Source organism: Falco peregrinus, chromosome W (assembly GCF_023634155.1).
Source record: "Falco peregrinus isolate bFalPer1 chromosome W, bFalPer1.pri, whole genome shotgun sequence".
In the NCBI taxonomy this organism is placed as follows: domain Eukaryota; kingdom Metazoa; phylum Chordata; class Aves; order Falconiformes; family Falconidae; genus Falco; species Falco peregrinus.
In genome coordinates, this window is record NC_073743.1 from 23077460 (window position 1) to 23095593 (window position 18134).

Below are 18134 nucleotides of genomic sequence, written 5' to 3' on the forward strand. Positions count from 1 at the left end.
GAAAGAATGAAAGAGTTCATAGCAATAGCTACCACCCCGGAGCTGCAGTGTCCTGACAGTCCAATTTGTTTCCAAGTCCAGTGGGGGAATGTTCCCTCCGATGTTGGTTGGTTCTGTTCTTTTAAAGGGTTGTCATGAGCTGTTCTGCTTAACCACACCTTCCACCTGGCGGTGGTGTGCGTGCCCAATACCATCAGGTAGTCCTCAGAGGTCTCCAGGCCCCTTGATCCCCCTGACCCTGGGTCTGGGCACATGCACAGGGACTTGGTTAAGTTTCTCAGGATTAGCTTCCCCTGTTGCTCCATGGTGTCAGTTAGTGGGTTTCCTGCCTTAACAATGTTGAGATAAACCTCTGCTGTGGCAGTGATGTTGGCTTCCTGCCATAGATAAATACTTGCTGTGGTGATGTGAGTTTCCTGCCATAGCAATGTTGAGACAAACATCTGCTGTGGCGATGGTGGTTCTCACGGACAGTCTCTTACACTGAAATGGGGGAAGCTTCTGGCCAGCCCTGAAGCCCCTGACTACCAAAAGCTTGACATATAAGTCAATACACCCAGTAATTTGTTTGTATATGTGTATATATGCCAATTTCCAAAGTATATTGCAGCAAAAGTACTGGAAGAGTGGCAATTCAAGGAGGATGTGCCAGGAATCTGCAAATTCTGGACAGCATTCAGGGTGACAGAGAGAAGGTCAGAAGCATGCCTGGGAGCTGAGGTGTCAAAGGCAGGAGGCATCTCTTCACATGTTCCTAGCACCGGTCAGTTTGGTTACCTGAGCAAGATAAATGAGTGAAAGGTGATGTGAATGTGTATGTCTCCAAGGAGTATTTATGTAGTCTCTGGAACAATGCAGATTGACTCTTCTTATGTGAGAAGATTTAATTAATGCAATAAAACCAGGACAGATAGGTATTTCAATGTTTTAATTTCAAGATCATTAAAACAATAAAACTATGTCACTGGGTGATTTATTAGTTGCCATGTCAAGCAAAGTCTAGATGGGCTCTAGCAGAGAGGAGGTAATTGGCTGGGTCTAGGGAGCTGGAGGTGAGACCCAGTCCTGGCTCCTCTGTTACAGGCTGGGGACAAGATGAGCAGCTGCAGAAGGCAGCTGGGAAAGGGCCAAGAAGAAGAGATGGGGGCAGCCTAGACATCACCCCTCTTTGTTTGGCTACTGAAGATGGGCTGCCACAAGTGGTGATGAGCAGCATCTCCCAGAGAATGGATCTGCCCCAGTACAGAGACTTCTTCATCATTAAATCAATTTTGAAATTTGTTGAACCTTAGCAGAAGCTCAGGAGCAGGACCTGTATTGAATATCCCCTACCAGCCTTTTTAGTGTTTCACAATTCTCTATGGATTTTATACAGAAGGTGCAGAAAGAGCTGATAGGCCTTTGACTCTTATTAGGCTGTGGAAGGCCCTGTTGCTGAACAGCAAAGGGGACTATGCTTGGCTGCTGCATGTTGTGCACATTGAAGGAGAAACAAATGGCCTTAAGTTATTTGCAAAGCCAGCTCTCCAAATGAATAAGTGTTCAAATAGGATCTTAATTTTCGAGAAAAAAGAAATAAAAATTAAGAAAAGAGCCTAACAGATTACATTAAAATCGGATATTTATTTTCCTATTATTTTTATGGAACTCTTCTTTCCTCACCTAGGAATTCAGTGATCTGGCTTTTATTCAGGGTTTTAGAGTGGAAATATATAATGCTTCTAAGCATACTAAACTATATCTTAATTTCAACCTTTTCAGAAGGAATGGAGGTGAACAAAGACATTAAAACAAAAAATAAAATAGCACACAGCCCTTCATGAAAATTGTATGTCTTTTAAAGTAATCATTGAATCTTTCTTTTGAATTACATTGTTTATTGTAAGACATCATTTTTATTAAATACACTATAACACAAGAAACTTTCCATGTCATGTCAAGAGAAGCTGGTCACATGATTCAGAAACAAAACTTTTAACACTGATACATAGGCATCACTTCAAAATCAGCCTTGCTATAGCAAACTGCAAAATGAGGACCACTAAATATTTGCACAGAGACATCACATAAGAAAAGAAAAAGACAAAGGAAAGTAGAAAGATAGCACTACACACCAGGTCACAGTTTGGTGACAATATGGAGATCTATATTTATATGTAGATATGTCTATCTGTCTCAGGTGACAAAGCAAGAGAGATTTAGAAATATATGTATATACATAAAGTATAGGTGAAGTGCAGGGCTGGGACAAATATTTCATAATTGATTCTATATCTATTGGTGATGTAATTGAACACCAGTGTTGAATTAAATTTCTTGTATATATAAAACATTCTTAGCTGGTTTTCATTAAGTTGCAGAATGATACATATAAGCTGCAAGAGGCCTCTGTAAAGATTTGATTTGATCTCTGTTTTCTTACATATATCTATCAAAAAGCCCCACTACTAGCAGCTTCTATTATCCTTGCTCAAAGTAATCAGTGTTTATAAAACACTAGCCGGTTGTCACTCAGTCTTCTACAAGCAAACAAAAAAAACCACCAACCTGTAGACCTGGTCTAGAATGCATAGATGGTAAAATAATGTACTTAGAATTTCCTTTTCCTTCTCCTGAAATATCTTTAAAAGATGGCAAAATAGTCACTCTGTTGTTGTGAAATTCACAATGTTTTCCTGAAACATGTGCACTTTTAATTTTTGCTTCATATTTGTGATTAATTATAGTAACACACCCGCCCATCCCACAAAAAAACAACCCAAAAGTATTCTAACTAAGGCTTTTGATTTAAAGCAGCACTGGTTCATACCAGCCCTGACAAGAAAATACAACTTCCTGTGCTATCAAAACCTTCATGTTTTATTAGAAACCCTGATTTGTTCCCCTGCACTTGCCTCAATATAGCAGCATTTGAATTAATTTTCAGGCTGCAACAACTCAGAGATAGTCTTGTTCTAACACATTCCCGTTGTACCTTAGTCATTCAGTGACCTGATCATTTTATTGGGTTATTTCTTTTATTTTCAAAGTGTTTTGTAAAAGTCTACATCAGCCACAACAGAAACAATCTCTCAAAAAGATGTGGGTGAGGGGGAGAGAGAGAGAAAGAGCATGCAAATGCTGCTATTATTACTGCTGAATTTTGGTATTCTCACCATTGTCCTGCAGGTAGTGCTGCAGTCTGAATAGTCCTGGAATTATTTTGTTATTACATACAATTATAAAATGCTAGTGAAGCTGCACTGTTATTCTAGGACAATAAAAAAAGCAATAGCACAAACCTGAAAATGACAATAAATCAAACTGCTTTTGGAGCTTAGATCATTTCCTTGTGAGAAATCAGCAAGTCAGATGGGAATGGAAGAAAAGTTTTTAAGCAGTCATTTTGGGGAAAAAAGTGCTTGTTATATCTCTTGCATTTTAGCACTTCCTCTGCTGCACACCAGTCTAAAAAGTTGAATTTCACAAACATAGAAAAATATTTTTTTTCTTTTTTTATTTCGGTCATTTAGCAGACTTTTAATAGCACTAATTATAATTTGCAGTAATGTAGATGTATGTAAATTTATACATATATATTACCTTTTAATGAAAAAAGTAAAATATATATAACTACAGTTAATAGCTTGTCTACTCTGATTATGCCTTTTATGTATGATGAAGAAGAGTAATGATATAGCTTAAGGTTATCCATACTGGTGGCTTTGTTGAACATTTGGTCCTTTAGAGCAGGGGTCCTCAAACTCTTTAAACAGGGGGCCAGCGCATGGATGAAGTGGCAGGCAGTCATCTGCGGCTGCTTGGTTTCCCCCCCAACCCCCGGCGGGGGGGGGGCGGGGGGTTTTGTAAATACTGGGGGCCGGATTGAGGACCCTGGGGGGCTGTATCCAGCCCACGAGCCGTAGTTTGAGGACCCCTGCTTTAGAGGTTTAACATACTGCTACATTATTGCACAATATGTTGTAACATTAGCTAGTCTCTAAAATGACTCATAGTCATTAGTCATAGTCATAGTAAATAAAAAATAAGATGCTGCTAAAGCACAATTTCAGGGGTTTGGTTTTTGTTGGTTTTTTGGAGTATACATTCTTTCAGTACTTGCAAAATCCACGTGTTTGATTTCAATGTTAGAGCCTACATTGCAACAGAAGCATCTCAATGCCTTTTTCTTAAGCTCATAAGAAACTAAAAATACAGCAGGCAGAAGCTTAACACCTCCCCTTCCATCACCTGCAACCCTTTCCTACTGCACAGTATTAGCAGACTATGACACCTTCTTTTTCCACTGCTGTTATGTTGAAAATTATGTGCAAATTCCTTTATAACATAAAAATCAGATTCTCAAGAGAATGGGTTTCGCTGGATGCTCAGTCTTTATCTAGCTTTCTATGTGAACTAGCTTTCTATGTGAACTTTTAAGACAGTCTAGTAAAATTTTAAGGCTGATTTTGCTGGAATTTTTCTTAGACTTTATGTGTGTTTCCAGTTCAGTACTGGTTAAAAAAATAACATCTAGTTTATTAAAGGAAAACTGAGTATGGCTTTACAGCTATATTCTCATGTTTATTTGTAATGCTGCCTTTTTAATGACATTGAGAAGGGTAAAAATGTACCACTGTCCTGTGAACTGTTTTCTTTTGAAAATGTTCAAAATGTTTATGAGCTATCTCTAAAAGCTTCTGAAGGAACAAGCTAAAGTGCCTCAATAAATAATATATACAAGTAAATTATATATTAAGAATATTATGGGAACATTTGCAAAATTAAAATGTTTAATTTATTAAATATAATACTCTCAACACAAAGATGAAGGACTATTTTGATCTGGCTCATGTCAATAAGAAAAAACAAAGAGAAAAAGAAAAGAAAGATCACTTTTTTTGCAGCAATGCCCACTCACAGAGGGAGGCAAAAGTCTTGAGGACTAGGTAAGGTAGGTTTTCATTTGTAAGAAATCATATTAAAAATAATCCTACCTCTGAATTTGAAATCTTCAACTTCCAGTTTGAAAACCAAGATATACCCATGCATTTGTCATCAACACAGTGGCCATGCAAATGCTGTACATGTACAATGTCCATCCAATCAAAAACAAATAATTTTTTTAAAGTGGATATTGGGAATGACAGCACTAGCATTGACACAAATATGGTGCTGAATTCAGGGTCTTTGCACTCTGAATAGTAAGCTGTAATCTCAATGTCATTTATTTTGTCCAGGGATCTTAATCTATCCCCCACCGTGGCTTAAACATAACCAGTGATCTCTGTGCTTTAGATTATTCATGTAATATCAGTCTATTGTAATTGTGTCCTCCATTAGCCCCTTTAATGAAATATAAGTTAATGTTATTATGAGTTAGCTATATGAGGTTTATATATATGAGTTAGTACAAGGGTGTACTACAAGATGAAAGTTTATTTTCTGCACAAAGGGCATTAATCAACAAATACCATGCAGTTTTGCTTGCACAGTTAAAAAATATTGAGGAAGGAAGGAGTATGCTGCTGGACAAGCACCATATAAGATACACCTACCCCAGCATCTATAGCGTACCCTATCTTAACAAAATCCTTAGTTTAAACACTTGATCCTGAAATTAATCCTGTACATTAATAAGCCTAGCTTCAGCCTTTATTACCAAAGACTAGCTGGAGAACATTTTTATACCAGTGGCATGCCAATATCCTACCAGAAGACAAAATAAGGGCATGTGTTTTGTTCATCATTTTGTAGCATAATTGTGTGCAGTGCAGACAATATCTTTTTCCCTTTTATCATAGACTTGTATCTGGCAATGAAAAATGCTGGCCATGCACCTCCTTGAACAATCCCTTTACTCCTCAGAAAGACTATCCAAGGAAAGTGCTAAACCATCTCTTGCCTTCCATCAAATTGTTTGTGATTTTTTTAGTGGCTTTGGATGCCATCTGATCCCATGGTTCTTTCAGACATTGGGTCACATAAGTGCTCTTCTCATTCCATCTAGCTTTGTGTCTGCAAGAAATATGCTTCATGTAAAGAACATTAGTCTTTTTCTACCCATATGCTGAAGCAAAAAAACTGAGGTGAATACAAAGAGACTCCTGGTATCTATACAGAAGAAATCACAAAGTTTGAGTTAAATATATTTTTCTATTCATCCACATCAAAAGCATGAATACAACAAGCCATTGTTAGTTGCGGTGGGTTAACTGGAGAGTCTGCTGATATAACAGATCAAGTTTTTAAGGCCTTTGTCTATGCAGAGTTACAATAATGCAGAAACCAAATTGATTAGAGGAAAAATGATAGAAACTGAGAGTGAAGATATGCTTCAGCAATGTCTAAAAAGTCAGTACTGTGTCTATAGATGTGTACATTGCTTGCCTTTTGAAAGCTTCTTCATATCTTTGTCATTAGTACTGTCAAAGTTAAGAACACATTTTAATGGAGTTCAGTGGCAGTTGAATACATTCATTCACGCAGATCATAAGAAGAAATGCTAGGATATTTTAGCCTAAAATATCCAGGTAAACTGGAGATGCCTTAGCCAAATTCTGGAGGAGGGAATGTATTTCTTTGATGTTGAGCCTCATGTGAGGGTCTCTTTGCCAACAGCCCAGCATCAACTCATATACTTCCTTGGGGCATGTGCGAGGTCGCTGCAGCACTCTGCCTTGAGTGATGCACTCAATCACCTACAAGAAATCACAAGGAAAGGATCAGTGTAGCCATTCCAATTACATAGGCCTCACCCATGGAAGAGCTAGCTGCTAATAGCCACAGCAGCCTCACTGGTGGAAGTCACCTGGCCACCTCTGCAGAAGAGCTGCATTTCTAGGTAGATGTACAGGTAGTGGGATATGATATGGAAAAATCACCATAACGTAGGATGTCAAGGAGCAATATCTGATGTAATGTGATGTTGTGTTAACCTGTGTTATCCCTTGCATTCATGAGGGAACAGTGGTAAGCAAGCAATATCATACCTGCCCTATATGTGTATAAATCTCACCTCATCTCAGAAGCAAGCAGTTTCAATCGTCTCACATAGAGCACCTCTCCCTCCCTCCTTATGCTTTATGAGTACCACCATGGCTAATTTGTGGAAAGGGATTACTTTTGATTTCCCAGGTATGAAGAGATTTCCATATTCCTTCAGTCTATTCAAGAATGTTTTAGAACAACTACTTTGTGACGATGACATTTCCTGATATGTAACTGAAATCACCCAATGCCAGTTTGGGAGACAGGTAAGCTCCTTTTTATTGCCTCGTGGTCTTTCTCAACACCCAGAGCAGACTATCCTATACAAAGGAAGAAGGTATGTCCCAACTTAGTATAGTCCTACTTCCATCCATCTGAGAAAAGGGTGAAAAAGAATTTCAACCACAAAGTTTGTGACAATACCATAATTATATGATATCAGGGTAATTGCTTCTACTAAATAAATTTACTGTTGTCCTTTCCCCAGAGAAGCCATGCCACCAGTTAAAATGCCGCCCTCTATGTTATTTGAAAATATAATACACACACCTCATTGTTTGAGAGCTGATACCATGGCTGTTTGCCATAGGTAAATATTTCCCATAATATGACCCCCAGGCTCCAGACATCGCTTTCTGTGGTGAACTTTCTGTACATGATACTTTCTGGAGGCATCCAACGAATAGGCAGCATTGTGTGACCTCCAACCTGAGGGGAAAAATAAAGAAAGAGTTAGAAATAATTCCTCTAGACCTCCAGGAAGAGTATTGAGATGCTAAGCCAGGGAAATCCACATTTTCTTTTTTCCCATCTGCTGCCATTCACTTTAAAGAGCTCATAAGAACTAGGGAGCTGTGATCCAACCTCCTCTCTCCCAAATGGTGATCACTGCCATGATAGATTTCTCAATAGAATCTCCAAATAAATTGTTTCTGAATTATAAACTAATCTTCTACATTTATTTTGTACCCCCTACACAAGGAACTGAATGCTTTATAAAAATATTAACTAAACCTATCAATCCATTAGAAATTAGTCTGGTATTACTCTCAATCTTAAGGCTGAGAAAATTGTAAAAGATTCATGCAATGAAATCTACCAGATATCAGCTGAGATCCATAAAGACACAGTAACTGCATGACACAAAAGCATCAGGATCTATATGGTTTAATCTATTAATTATGAAAGAATTAAAGCAATGCTACTGTCTGTAGGTAATTTCCAAAGTTAACCAATGCATCAAATTTTGTTCGAAATTAACTACCCAGTTCTACACAGCTTTCCAAATTTTCAGTCCTTTGGATATATACACTTGATAATCATTAACTTACAAGACATGGACTCTGTGCCTCAAATCATCACATGTTGAATTCCCCAGGCATCTTTTCCTGAATTAATGCCTTTCTGAAAGTCTTGAAATTTCCCCAAAATGCTATACTTTTAAAAAATTGAGTTACTTAAGCTGAATGTAAATAAAAAATATAAATTAATAAACTCTTGCTTTTCATTCTAGTTTCTAAACAACTTACTGTTCCTAATATGTTCTGACTAGATCACATAAATGAATAAATCCACTCAAGTACTTTTAAAATAGTCTAACCAGCTAAGCTAGAATAGAAGAGCTCAGTTGGAAGGGACCTACACTGATCATCTAGTCCAGCTGCATGACCACTTCAGGGCTGATCAAAAGTTAAAGCATGTTATTAAGGGCATTGCCCAAATGCCTCTTAAACACTGACAGACTTGGGGCATCAATCACCTCTCTAGGGAGCCTGTTTCAGTGTTTGACCAGCCTCTTGGTAAAGAAATGTTTCCTAATGTCAAGTCTGAACATCCCCTGACACAGCCTTGAACTATTCCCATATGTCCTGTCGCTGAATATCAGGGAGAAGAGATCAGCACTTCTGCCTCTATCTCCCCTTCTCAGGAAGCTGTAGAGAGTAATGAGATTGCCCCTCATTCTCCTTTTCTCTAAACTAGACAAACCCAGAGTCATCAGCTGCTCCTCATAGAATATGCCAGGGGTCCTCAAACTTTTTAAACAGGGGGCCAGCGCGCAGATGAAGTGGCAGGAGGTCATCTGCGGCTGCTTGGTTTCCCCCCCCAACCCCCGGTGGGTGGGTGTGTGTGTGTTCTGTAAATACCAGGGGCTGGACTGAGGACCCTGGGGGGCTGTATCCGGCCCGTGGGCCGTAGTTTGAGGACCCCTGGGATATGCTTTCCAGCCCTTTCACCAGCCTCTGTACCTTACACATCCAAGTACCTTAACATCCTTCTTAAATTATGGAGCCCAGAACTGCACACAGTACTCAAAGTGAGGTCACACTAACACTAAATAGAGCAGGATAATGAACTCTTTTTGGCCTGCTGGTTATGCTGCGATTAATTCACCCCAGAATGCAGTTTGCCCTATGGCTGCCAGGGCACGCTGCTGACTCCTATTGAGCCTGCTGTCAACCAGCACCCCCAGATCCCTTTCTGCAGGGCTGATCTCCAGCTACTCCTCTCCTGATCTATACTTGTGCCTGGCATTACTCCCACAACAGGTGCAGAATCTGGCTTTTGTTCTTGTTAAATTTTATGCCATTAACAATTGCCCAATGCTCCAGTCTATCTAGATCCCTCTGCAAGGCCTCTCATCCCTCAAGAGAGTCACCAGCACCTCCCAGTTTAGTATCATCAACAAACTTGCTAATGGTCCATTCAACTCCTGCATCCAGATCATTGATAAAAATATTGAACAGAACTGGTCCTAGAATTGAGTCCTGACGAACACCGCTGGTGACTGGTCACCAGCCAGATGTAGCCCCATTCACTACAACACTTTGAGCCCTGCCCTTCAGCCAGGTCTTCACCCAGCACACCGTGAACCTCCTCATCCCACAGTTGTACAGCTTGTCCAGAAGGATGCTGTGAGGGACAGTATCAAAAGCCTTCCTAAAATCCAGAAAAACTACATCCAACCGCCTTCCCTTCATCCACTAGGCAGATGACCTTATCGTAGAAGGATATCAGATTAATTATAAAAGGACTTTGTGAACCCATGTTGACTGTGCTGATGATTGCATTATTCTTTAAATGCCTTTCAGCAGTACCCAGTATGATCCTCTCCATAATTTTTCCAAGTACTAAGATGAGACTAACAGTTCTGTAGCTTCCTGGGTCTTCCCTCATGCCCTTCTTGTAAATTGGAATACTGTTGATTAGCTTCCAGTCAGCAGGGACCTCCCCAGACTCCCAAGACTTTTGGTAGATGATCAAGAGGGGTCCTGCTGTAACATCTGCTGGCTCCTTCAGTACTCTGGGATGAATCCCATCAGGCCCCATGGAGTTGTGAACATTCAGCTGATACAGCTGGTTCCTTACAATTTCAGTGTCCACAAATGGAAAGTCATTGTTACCACAGTTGTGGTCCCTCCAACTCAGAGAACCGGGCAGCCCAAGGTCTATCAGTATTATTAAAGGCTGAGGCAAAAACACATTGAATGCCTCTGCTTTTTCTTCATCCCTAAATGTCAGTGCTAAAGTTTAACCCCAGCTGGCAACCAAGCACCTCGTAGCCACTCACTCACTTCCCCTCAAACAGAAGGATGGGGAGGAGAAATGGAAAGGAATGTAAAACATGAGGGTTGAGATAAGAACAATTTAATAGGTAAAGCAAAAGCTGCGCATGCAAGCAATGCAAAATAAGGAATTCATTCATTGCTTCCCATGGGCAGGCTGGTGTTTGGCCATCCCCAGGAAGGCAGGGCTCCATCACGTGCAATGGTTACTTGGGAAGACAAACACCATAATGCCAGATGTCCCCCCTTCCTTCTTCTTCCCCCAGTTTATATACTCAGCATGGTGTCATATGGTATGGAATACCTCTTTGGCTAGTTTGGGTCAGCTGTCCTGGCTGTGTCCCCTCCCAGTTTCTGTTCCCCTCCAGCCCTCTTGCTGGCAGGGCCCAAGAAACTGAAGTGTCCTTGACTTAGTATAAACATCACCCAGCAATGACTAAAACCATCAGTGACTTATCAACATTTTTCTCACACCAGATCCAAAACACAGCACTGTACTACTAAGAAGAAAATTAACTCTATCCCAGCTGAAACCAGGTGACTGTCTTCAACAATATTGGTTCTATGTTTTCCTTGCACCTCCTCTTGCTATTAACATACTTTTAAAAAGCCTTTCTTGTTTTCTGACACAACACTGGCCAGTTTCAACTCTAATTGAGCTTTGGACTTTTGTGTCTTCTCCCTGCATGTACCAACCACGTCTCTGTAATCTTCCTGCAAAGCCTGACCTTCCTTCTATTGATCATACAATTTCTTTTGTCTCCTGAGATCCAAGACGAGCTCCCTATTCAGCCAAGCTGGTCTTCTGCCCCGCTTGCTTGACTTATGATACAATAGGATTGCCTTTGCCTGTGCTTTTAAAAGGTGGTTCTTAAAAACTGACCAGCACTTGTGGACTCCTATGCCTTCCAAAGCAGATTCGCAGGGGACAAGTGCTAAGTAGCTCCCTGAGTAGCTTAAAGTTTGCTCTCTTGAAATCCAGGGAAGCAAATCTGCTGTCCTTTTTTTTCATTACACTGAAAATTTTAAACTCAACGATTTCATCATCACTGTGGCCAAGACAGCCACTTACCATCACACCTCCCATGAGTCCTTCTCTATTCAAAAACAAGTCTAGGAGTGTATCTTTCCTAGTTGGCTCACTGAGTACTTGTGAGAAGAAAGTATTGTGTTATAGCTGCAAATATTTCCAAGGAAGGAAAAAGAAGGAAAGCTTTTTCAAGAACATCTAACTTTTGATTAATTCCCATTTTCCTGTCTTAAGATTTATTTAGTTATAAAACTATACTTGCACTGTCAGGATTCTGTAAATACAAACTTGATATATCTTGTTATAAATAATACCCTCCTTAGTCTAATGTTAAAACAGCAAATGGAAGGAAAACCTAATAGAAGCCAGGGTTCACATTATTTCTAAATCAGTCAGAACATCAACTTCTAGCTGTATGTCAGTATTTTAGTGTTAGCACAGAAAAAATACAGCTATTGCTGTTAGAGCTCAAGCCTAGTCTGTATATTGCCACAAGTCAACACTCATAGATTCTATGAAAATAGGAAGTGATGCATATAATATTGTAGCGCTGTTTGATACACATCATTTTACAATGGTCATGTGCTAAGCAGACTATGATCGCAAGTAAACACCACCTTTAATAGTCAATCTAGCTAAGGTTACAACAGGTTTAAAGTATTACAGTTTTAATAAGATATATACTTTAAAAATCTGTATCGTAGCTGTAGCAATGCTGAAAAAATGACATTTTTATGGATACAATTTATGATATAGTTTCTTGGTGTTTACTTGATGGCAGTTGTATTATGATGGTTCATCTTCATTTAGAGTTGCACTTCTATAGATCCTTTCTGTGACTTAAGTACTTACTTCCAAATGTCATTTTATGCAAGCAAGCAAGCACTTGCTAGTCCTGCTGTAGTCTTATATTATGTTTACTAGTTATAGTTACTAGCAATATTGGGCTAGAATCTAAACCAGAAGGCCTAGTGAATTAGCTTCTGCAATGTGTGAACTCTCCACAGGGAGGAGACTGCTATGCCAAATCACTGAACTATGGTGCTGTTCTCCTAAGAAACATTTCCAAGGGGAAACTGCCATACTATTTCACATATGAAATGTTACATTTTCAACAATGCAATGTCATTCCACTTGTCACCACTTTCAGCACTCATTTTTAAAATTAATTTAGTGCTTTTGAAAGGTGTCAGACAGACAAGTAGACCTTGATCATTCCTTTTGTCTGTTTGCAAATGTGAAGTTTCAAGGATCACTATATAAGTACCATGTCTTAGCCTTGAAGCAGGGGGTCTAATTCTAGTGTTTGCTAAAGTTTGTTCACTTTCTGGCTTCAGATGTTCGTTATCCCTCTTTGCGGGCTCTAGGAAATGGTGAGGCTTGTCTAATGCAGAAATTTCTGTTGTAAGAAGTAAACCAGGCCTGTTGTATGAAATACTGTGGGAAGCTGATTTTCATTACCCAAGGGTTTTGCACCCATCCATCCATCCATCCATCCACCCACCCACCCATCCAATATAAACCCAGATTACTGGCACATTGCTAATACTACCACAGACAAGATCCCTCAAATGACTGTTATCAACCTAAAGGCAGTCAGTCACTGCAATTTCCCTGTGCCAGTTGAAAATATATGTGTCAATACTCTCCTCTGGTTACAGTTTCAACTTCTACTGTCCAACCACCATGGAAACCCAAAGCCCTATTGCCTCATGAAAATCTCCAGTGTATTCTGGAAGTATTTCTTTCCCCGTTGGCCTACAACGGGCCTACAACTGTTTGTCAGGTGACCATCTTCAACAAGTATTGGTCCAACGTTTTCTTTGTAACTACTCTTGATATTAACATACTTTTAAAAAGCCTTTCTTGTTTTCTGACACAACACTGGCCAGTTTCAACTCTAATTGAGTTGAACATGAATATTTCTCACAAAAAGCAGAGCCTTTGTTTCTGATCACTATAGTTTTGTAGAATAGATGAATAAAATGACTATGTAAGTAGCCTAGGGAACAGCTTGCATATATTGGTTTAGCTTTGCTGGGACGGAGTCATTTAGGGGAGAACATTTCGTTCCGTAAATTGCACTTTCTGCTGCTTTATTTAATCTTAATCTGTTTATTCCATCCTCACACTCTGCTTTGAGCCTTCTGAATCACAATGTATTAAAATCTTAGTAAAAAGTTATTGTGATTTTTTTAGCAATTAGACCCTAGATTAAATAACCCCATGTCTACATAAGACAGTACTTGTCCCTTCTTTGTGTTGCCATCATGGAACAAAAAGATATAGGGTCCAGTTTTACATGGACTGCTTCTGAATGCCATACGCATCCTAGTTCATGCTTACAGGTGCACCTCTATTATCTAACTGCATTGTTCTCTTTTTCTTCATACATGTGTATTCTTCTCATAATTAATATCAGCAGCAATGATATTTTATAGTATGAGAATTAGCATAAAATGTTAAATATTAAATAGCTTTAAATGTTAACAGTCTTGAAAATATTAATAATAAGAAAATGTTTCCATGATTGTAGCACATTAATATTAATTATTCTGAAGATGCATTTATGGCAAATACCATATAGTAATTGGCATCCATCCCAGTGCAGATAGACAGCAGCAGGTGTATAGTAATTCTTCCCCTGCTTTCTAATTGAGAATATAGTGAGTGACTTCAATGGCATGGTCCCACAGAGATGAATTTCCACCTTAGTGAAAAAAACCATGATCACAGAATTTAAGCCTTGGGCAGAAATAATCAATATATTAATAGATGGTGACCTTGCCAGATGTGCAATTCAGCTGTGGTTGAGAACAAGGACATGAATAATAATGATAAAGGATCATTGACCCAATGTTGGACATTACAGAGACAATTCCTGATGCAAATGCAGAATGACCAAAAATCTGTAATTCTGCTGCAAGGTAGGACACAAATGCAGTAACTGTTCTGGAGAGAACAACTTTAAATCATCATGGGCTGTGGCTGCAATTTCCACCCACACCCTGTGGTGGCAGATATAGTCCTTATAATCCTAGAAATTTAGGATCAGTTTGTTGCAAATAAGTGATTTGGAATGCTCAAAGAATAACCATCAAAGGTATTAGTGAAAGTGGTTTTAATGTGATGTTGTATAAGTCTGATATAACAAAGTTTGATGGCAAGGTTCACTCTATTACTTACTACATGGAAGAAACATACAAACGAAAATTGAGTTAGAATCAATCTAGAATTATTTACACAGACACCAGTGACGCAAAAGGGTAAGGGGGACCCTCCTGTTGAGTCATGAGGTTCAGAGTGGATCCCCTTGCTTTCTAAACTCCTGATGGAGCTTAGGTGTGGCTAGGTCCAATCAGTCTCAGACTTGGACAACGGTTTATGTCTAAAGGAAGACATATAAAGAGTAAGGAAATCCTCCCATTGAGTCACGAGGTTCAAAGTAGGCCCTTTCCCTGTACCTCTGCCTGAATTTCACCTGAGAGCCCAGAGGCTCGCTCCAAGGCGCTGTGCTCCCTGACTCAAGGGAAAGCCTGGTGGTGACAGCTGAAAATCACAATCTCATCAGGGCTGCAAAGCCTGACCTTCCTTCTATTGATCATACAATTTCTTTTGTCTCCTGAGATCCAAGACGAGCTCCCTATTCAGCCAACCTGGTCTTCTGCCCCGCTTGCTTGACTTATGATACAATAGGATTGCCTTTGTGTAGGACAAGGCCTCAAGGACAAGAGTCCAAGTACTGATAGCCTGATGAATAGAGACTTGTTAGAACTTGTAGGGCACAAGCCCTGGGAGCAAAGGAACAAGCTAACTGCAGGCCCCTGAGCCGGCACAGTTAAGGAGGCAACCAGACGGACAGAGAAACGAGTAGCCAGATAAGGGAACAGATGGCGCCAATATGTAATTAAGAAAGCCGCGTAGAAAGAAACTCCCTAACCTTGGAATAAAAATTATTGCTAGGTCAAGATAAACTAGTAAGTATCTATTGTTCTAACGGTGTGCCTTAAAAATTAACCAATTAGTGTTTTTTACGCTTAAGATTTAACCAATCAGTGTGTAATATGTAGAAGGTGGAAACATATATAATTGTAAGAAAATCACTAATAAATGGACATTTGCTTGCATCAAGCTGCGTCCCGTCTCTTCATTCGCCGCAAATTGGTGACCCCGACGTGATACGTTTAAGGATCTAACGTGAAGGGCTCTCGAATCGCCTATCTGAGCGACATGCAGCGAATCCCACAGAACTTTGAATGATCTGCTGAAAGGAAGCAGGAGCTGGCTGGCCATAAATCCCTCCGGAGTTGAGAGGTGAGCTGTGGGAAATCTGTAACGGGGAATCAGGCTTCATCCCCAGAAAGAGACGTATATATCTAGTCAGATCAGGGAGTCCGTGCCTCAGTCTCCTCAAATGGTGACCCCTATGGTGGTGTTCCGAAGCCTTGGAAGAATAAGGACGGAAAAAAGACAGCTCGTGGAAGAGGGCTGCGTTCCGGAGGAGACGGCTTGGCTGAACGAGTGTCTTGCTGTCTGGACCAGGCGGACAACCTAAACCCCGAGGATAACGCCTGTATGCATCGAGACAGGTGAGCAGCCAAGAAACCTTAGAGATTTTAAATATTTGAAGAAATTTTAAGAAGCTTTAGAAACCTGTACTCATTGAGACAGGCGAGCAGTCAAGAAACTTTAGAGACTTTGAAAGAAATTAAAGCGGTCAGCAGACAATTGTATGATGCTGCCGCAGAGGGGAACTCCGTGTCGGGAATGCATTTAGCACCTTGGTGGCAAATTCTGACTACTCTTTGCCAAGTGTGGACTAATTCTACTAACGGTGCTAAACCAGAGGAAGCTGTAAATTCCACTGACAGCGCGACTCTTCTCAAGACACTGTCAGCGATGGCGATTCCGTCCACACCTCCTCTGCCCCCAAAGCTTCTGTCACTGACTGCAGCGACCCTCACAACACAGGACCAAGCACGGGAACAGGACAACTCAGACAATGATTTTATTGACACTGATAAACCTGTAAGAAACTATGGAATAGGGTATTGTTTATTAAGATTTATGTTAAGCCCAATGTAAAGATTAGGCAACAAAAGATAAGATAACCGCCAGGTGTCCAGGATGCCGCTTGTGAAAGTTAAGATAACCGCCAGGTGTCCAGGATGCTGCTTGTGCATATGAATGAAGGGTCAACACCTCCACTACTTCATGAACACGAAAGTAAAAAAAAAGGTATAAAAAGGGACTGTTTGAACTGCTCAGGACGGCAGTTGGCGGAGCGCAGACTCCCCTGTCGTCCAGCGCTGTCTTTGCTCGTATTCTACTTGCTGTAATTAATAAAAATTTTAATTGGATTATGATCTATTGTGGTCTCAATTTATAACAATTCTGGTGCTGTGACTCGGATAAGGAACGGTGGGCTTTGGTCCTCCGGGGAGGCGCCCCGCGACATTTCGCGGCCCCGCGACCAACAGCTTACTCCAACCTTACCGACGAACCTAAATTCTAGAATAATGAGCAAAGGAGAAACCGGTAAAATCCCATAAAAATTCTGTGCACGGGAGTCCGGACGAAGACGCAGGACGCGTAAGTATATTGCGAATTTGTTCGCGGGTTTGCCGTTCGGGCGGGATTGGGTTTCCTGGAATATAACGAGTGAGAGGTTCGATATACTGAACCAAGCGAGTGCGGACTCTTAAGTACTGCGTCTCCCATCTCCCACGAGGGACTGGGCCAGGAACAAGGGGAGCGAGTGAGTGTATGTTTGTGGATATTCCAGAAGATGGGGGCGAAGGGCAGCAAGCCTTCGACTCCCATGGGAAGGGTACCCACTGTACCTAAGAATACCCCTCTGGCATATATCTTAGACAATTGGAGATATTTCCCTTGAACTCTAGGGAAAGATAAGCAGAAGATGATAGAATATTGTACTAAGATATGGGGAGGGAAGAAGATTTCTAAAAATGTCTTTTGGCCAGTCTATGGGTCAGAAGAAGATTGGGTAAGACAGCAATTAAACCTCTGGGTTAATAATAAAAAACCCCTTAACCCGGAGGAGAGTCGATATGCGGAAGTGTGGCTAGAAAGACCGGGAGCTAGACTTTACCCACTGAATGAAATAAAAACTAAACAAAAGAAAAAGCAGGAAGAGTTGGACGAAACCCTTCTAACCCCCCCTCCTTACATTCCTCCTCCTGCTCCCGCTGAGGTCCCCAGAGCGCCCACTCCCCCACCAGAGTCGGAACAAGGGTCTCCCCCTCTTCCTAGACGCATAACTATAAGTCAGAAAGGGGCAGCTCAGATGTACCCCCTAAGGGAAATACCCATGGGTGTGGATAACTGGCTAGCTGAAAAGGGTCACATAGACATAGTCCAGCTGGCTGGACAAAAATGCACATCGCTCTCAGCTTATCTGAAGTAAAGCAAAAATACACTGTCTTTGGCTGTCCTTGTTACACAATAACAGGAAGATTTTGGTGGGAAAAGAATGTTGCAGGTGGGAACAGAAAACTACAGAAGAGAAACTAGGGGCGGGCTTGGTATTTAGGCAACTAACCAATAATGAG

The 18134-nt window shown here is 40.5% G+C and overlaps 1 protein-coding gene and 1 long non-coding RNA gene across 2 annotated transcripts in view; one reads left to right on the plus strand and one right to left on the minus strand.

The window, feature by feature from the left end:
* The window catches only part of LOC129783122 (uncharacterized), a 51392-nt gene extending 35462 nt beyond the window's left edge, over positions 1-15930 (plus strand). The window contains exon 3 of the long non-coding RNA XR_008745111.1: positions 15275-15930. This is a non-coding gene — a long non-coding RNA (uncharacterized LOC129783122). The remainder of the gene's footprint in view (positions 1-15274) is intronic.
* LOC129783120 (BDNF/NT-3 growth factors receptor-like) overlaps positions 1725-18134 on the minus strand; it is a 262545-nt gene continuing 246135 nt past the window's right edge. The window contains 2 exon segments of the mRNA XM_055792861.1: positions 1725-6680; positions 7519-7677. Coding sequence (XP_055648836.1) covers positions 6495-6680; positions 7519-7677 — 345 coding nt within the window. The 3' untranslated portion in view covers positions 1725-6494.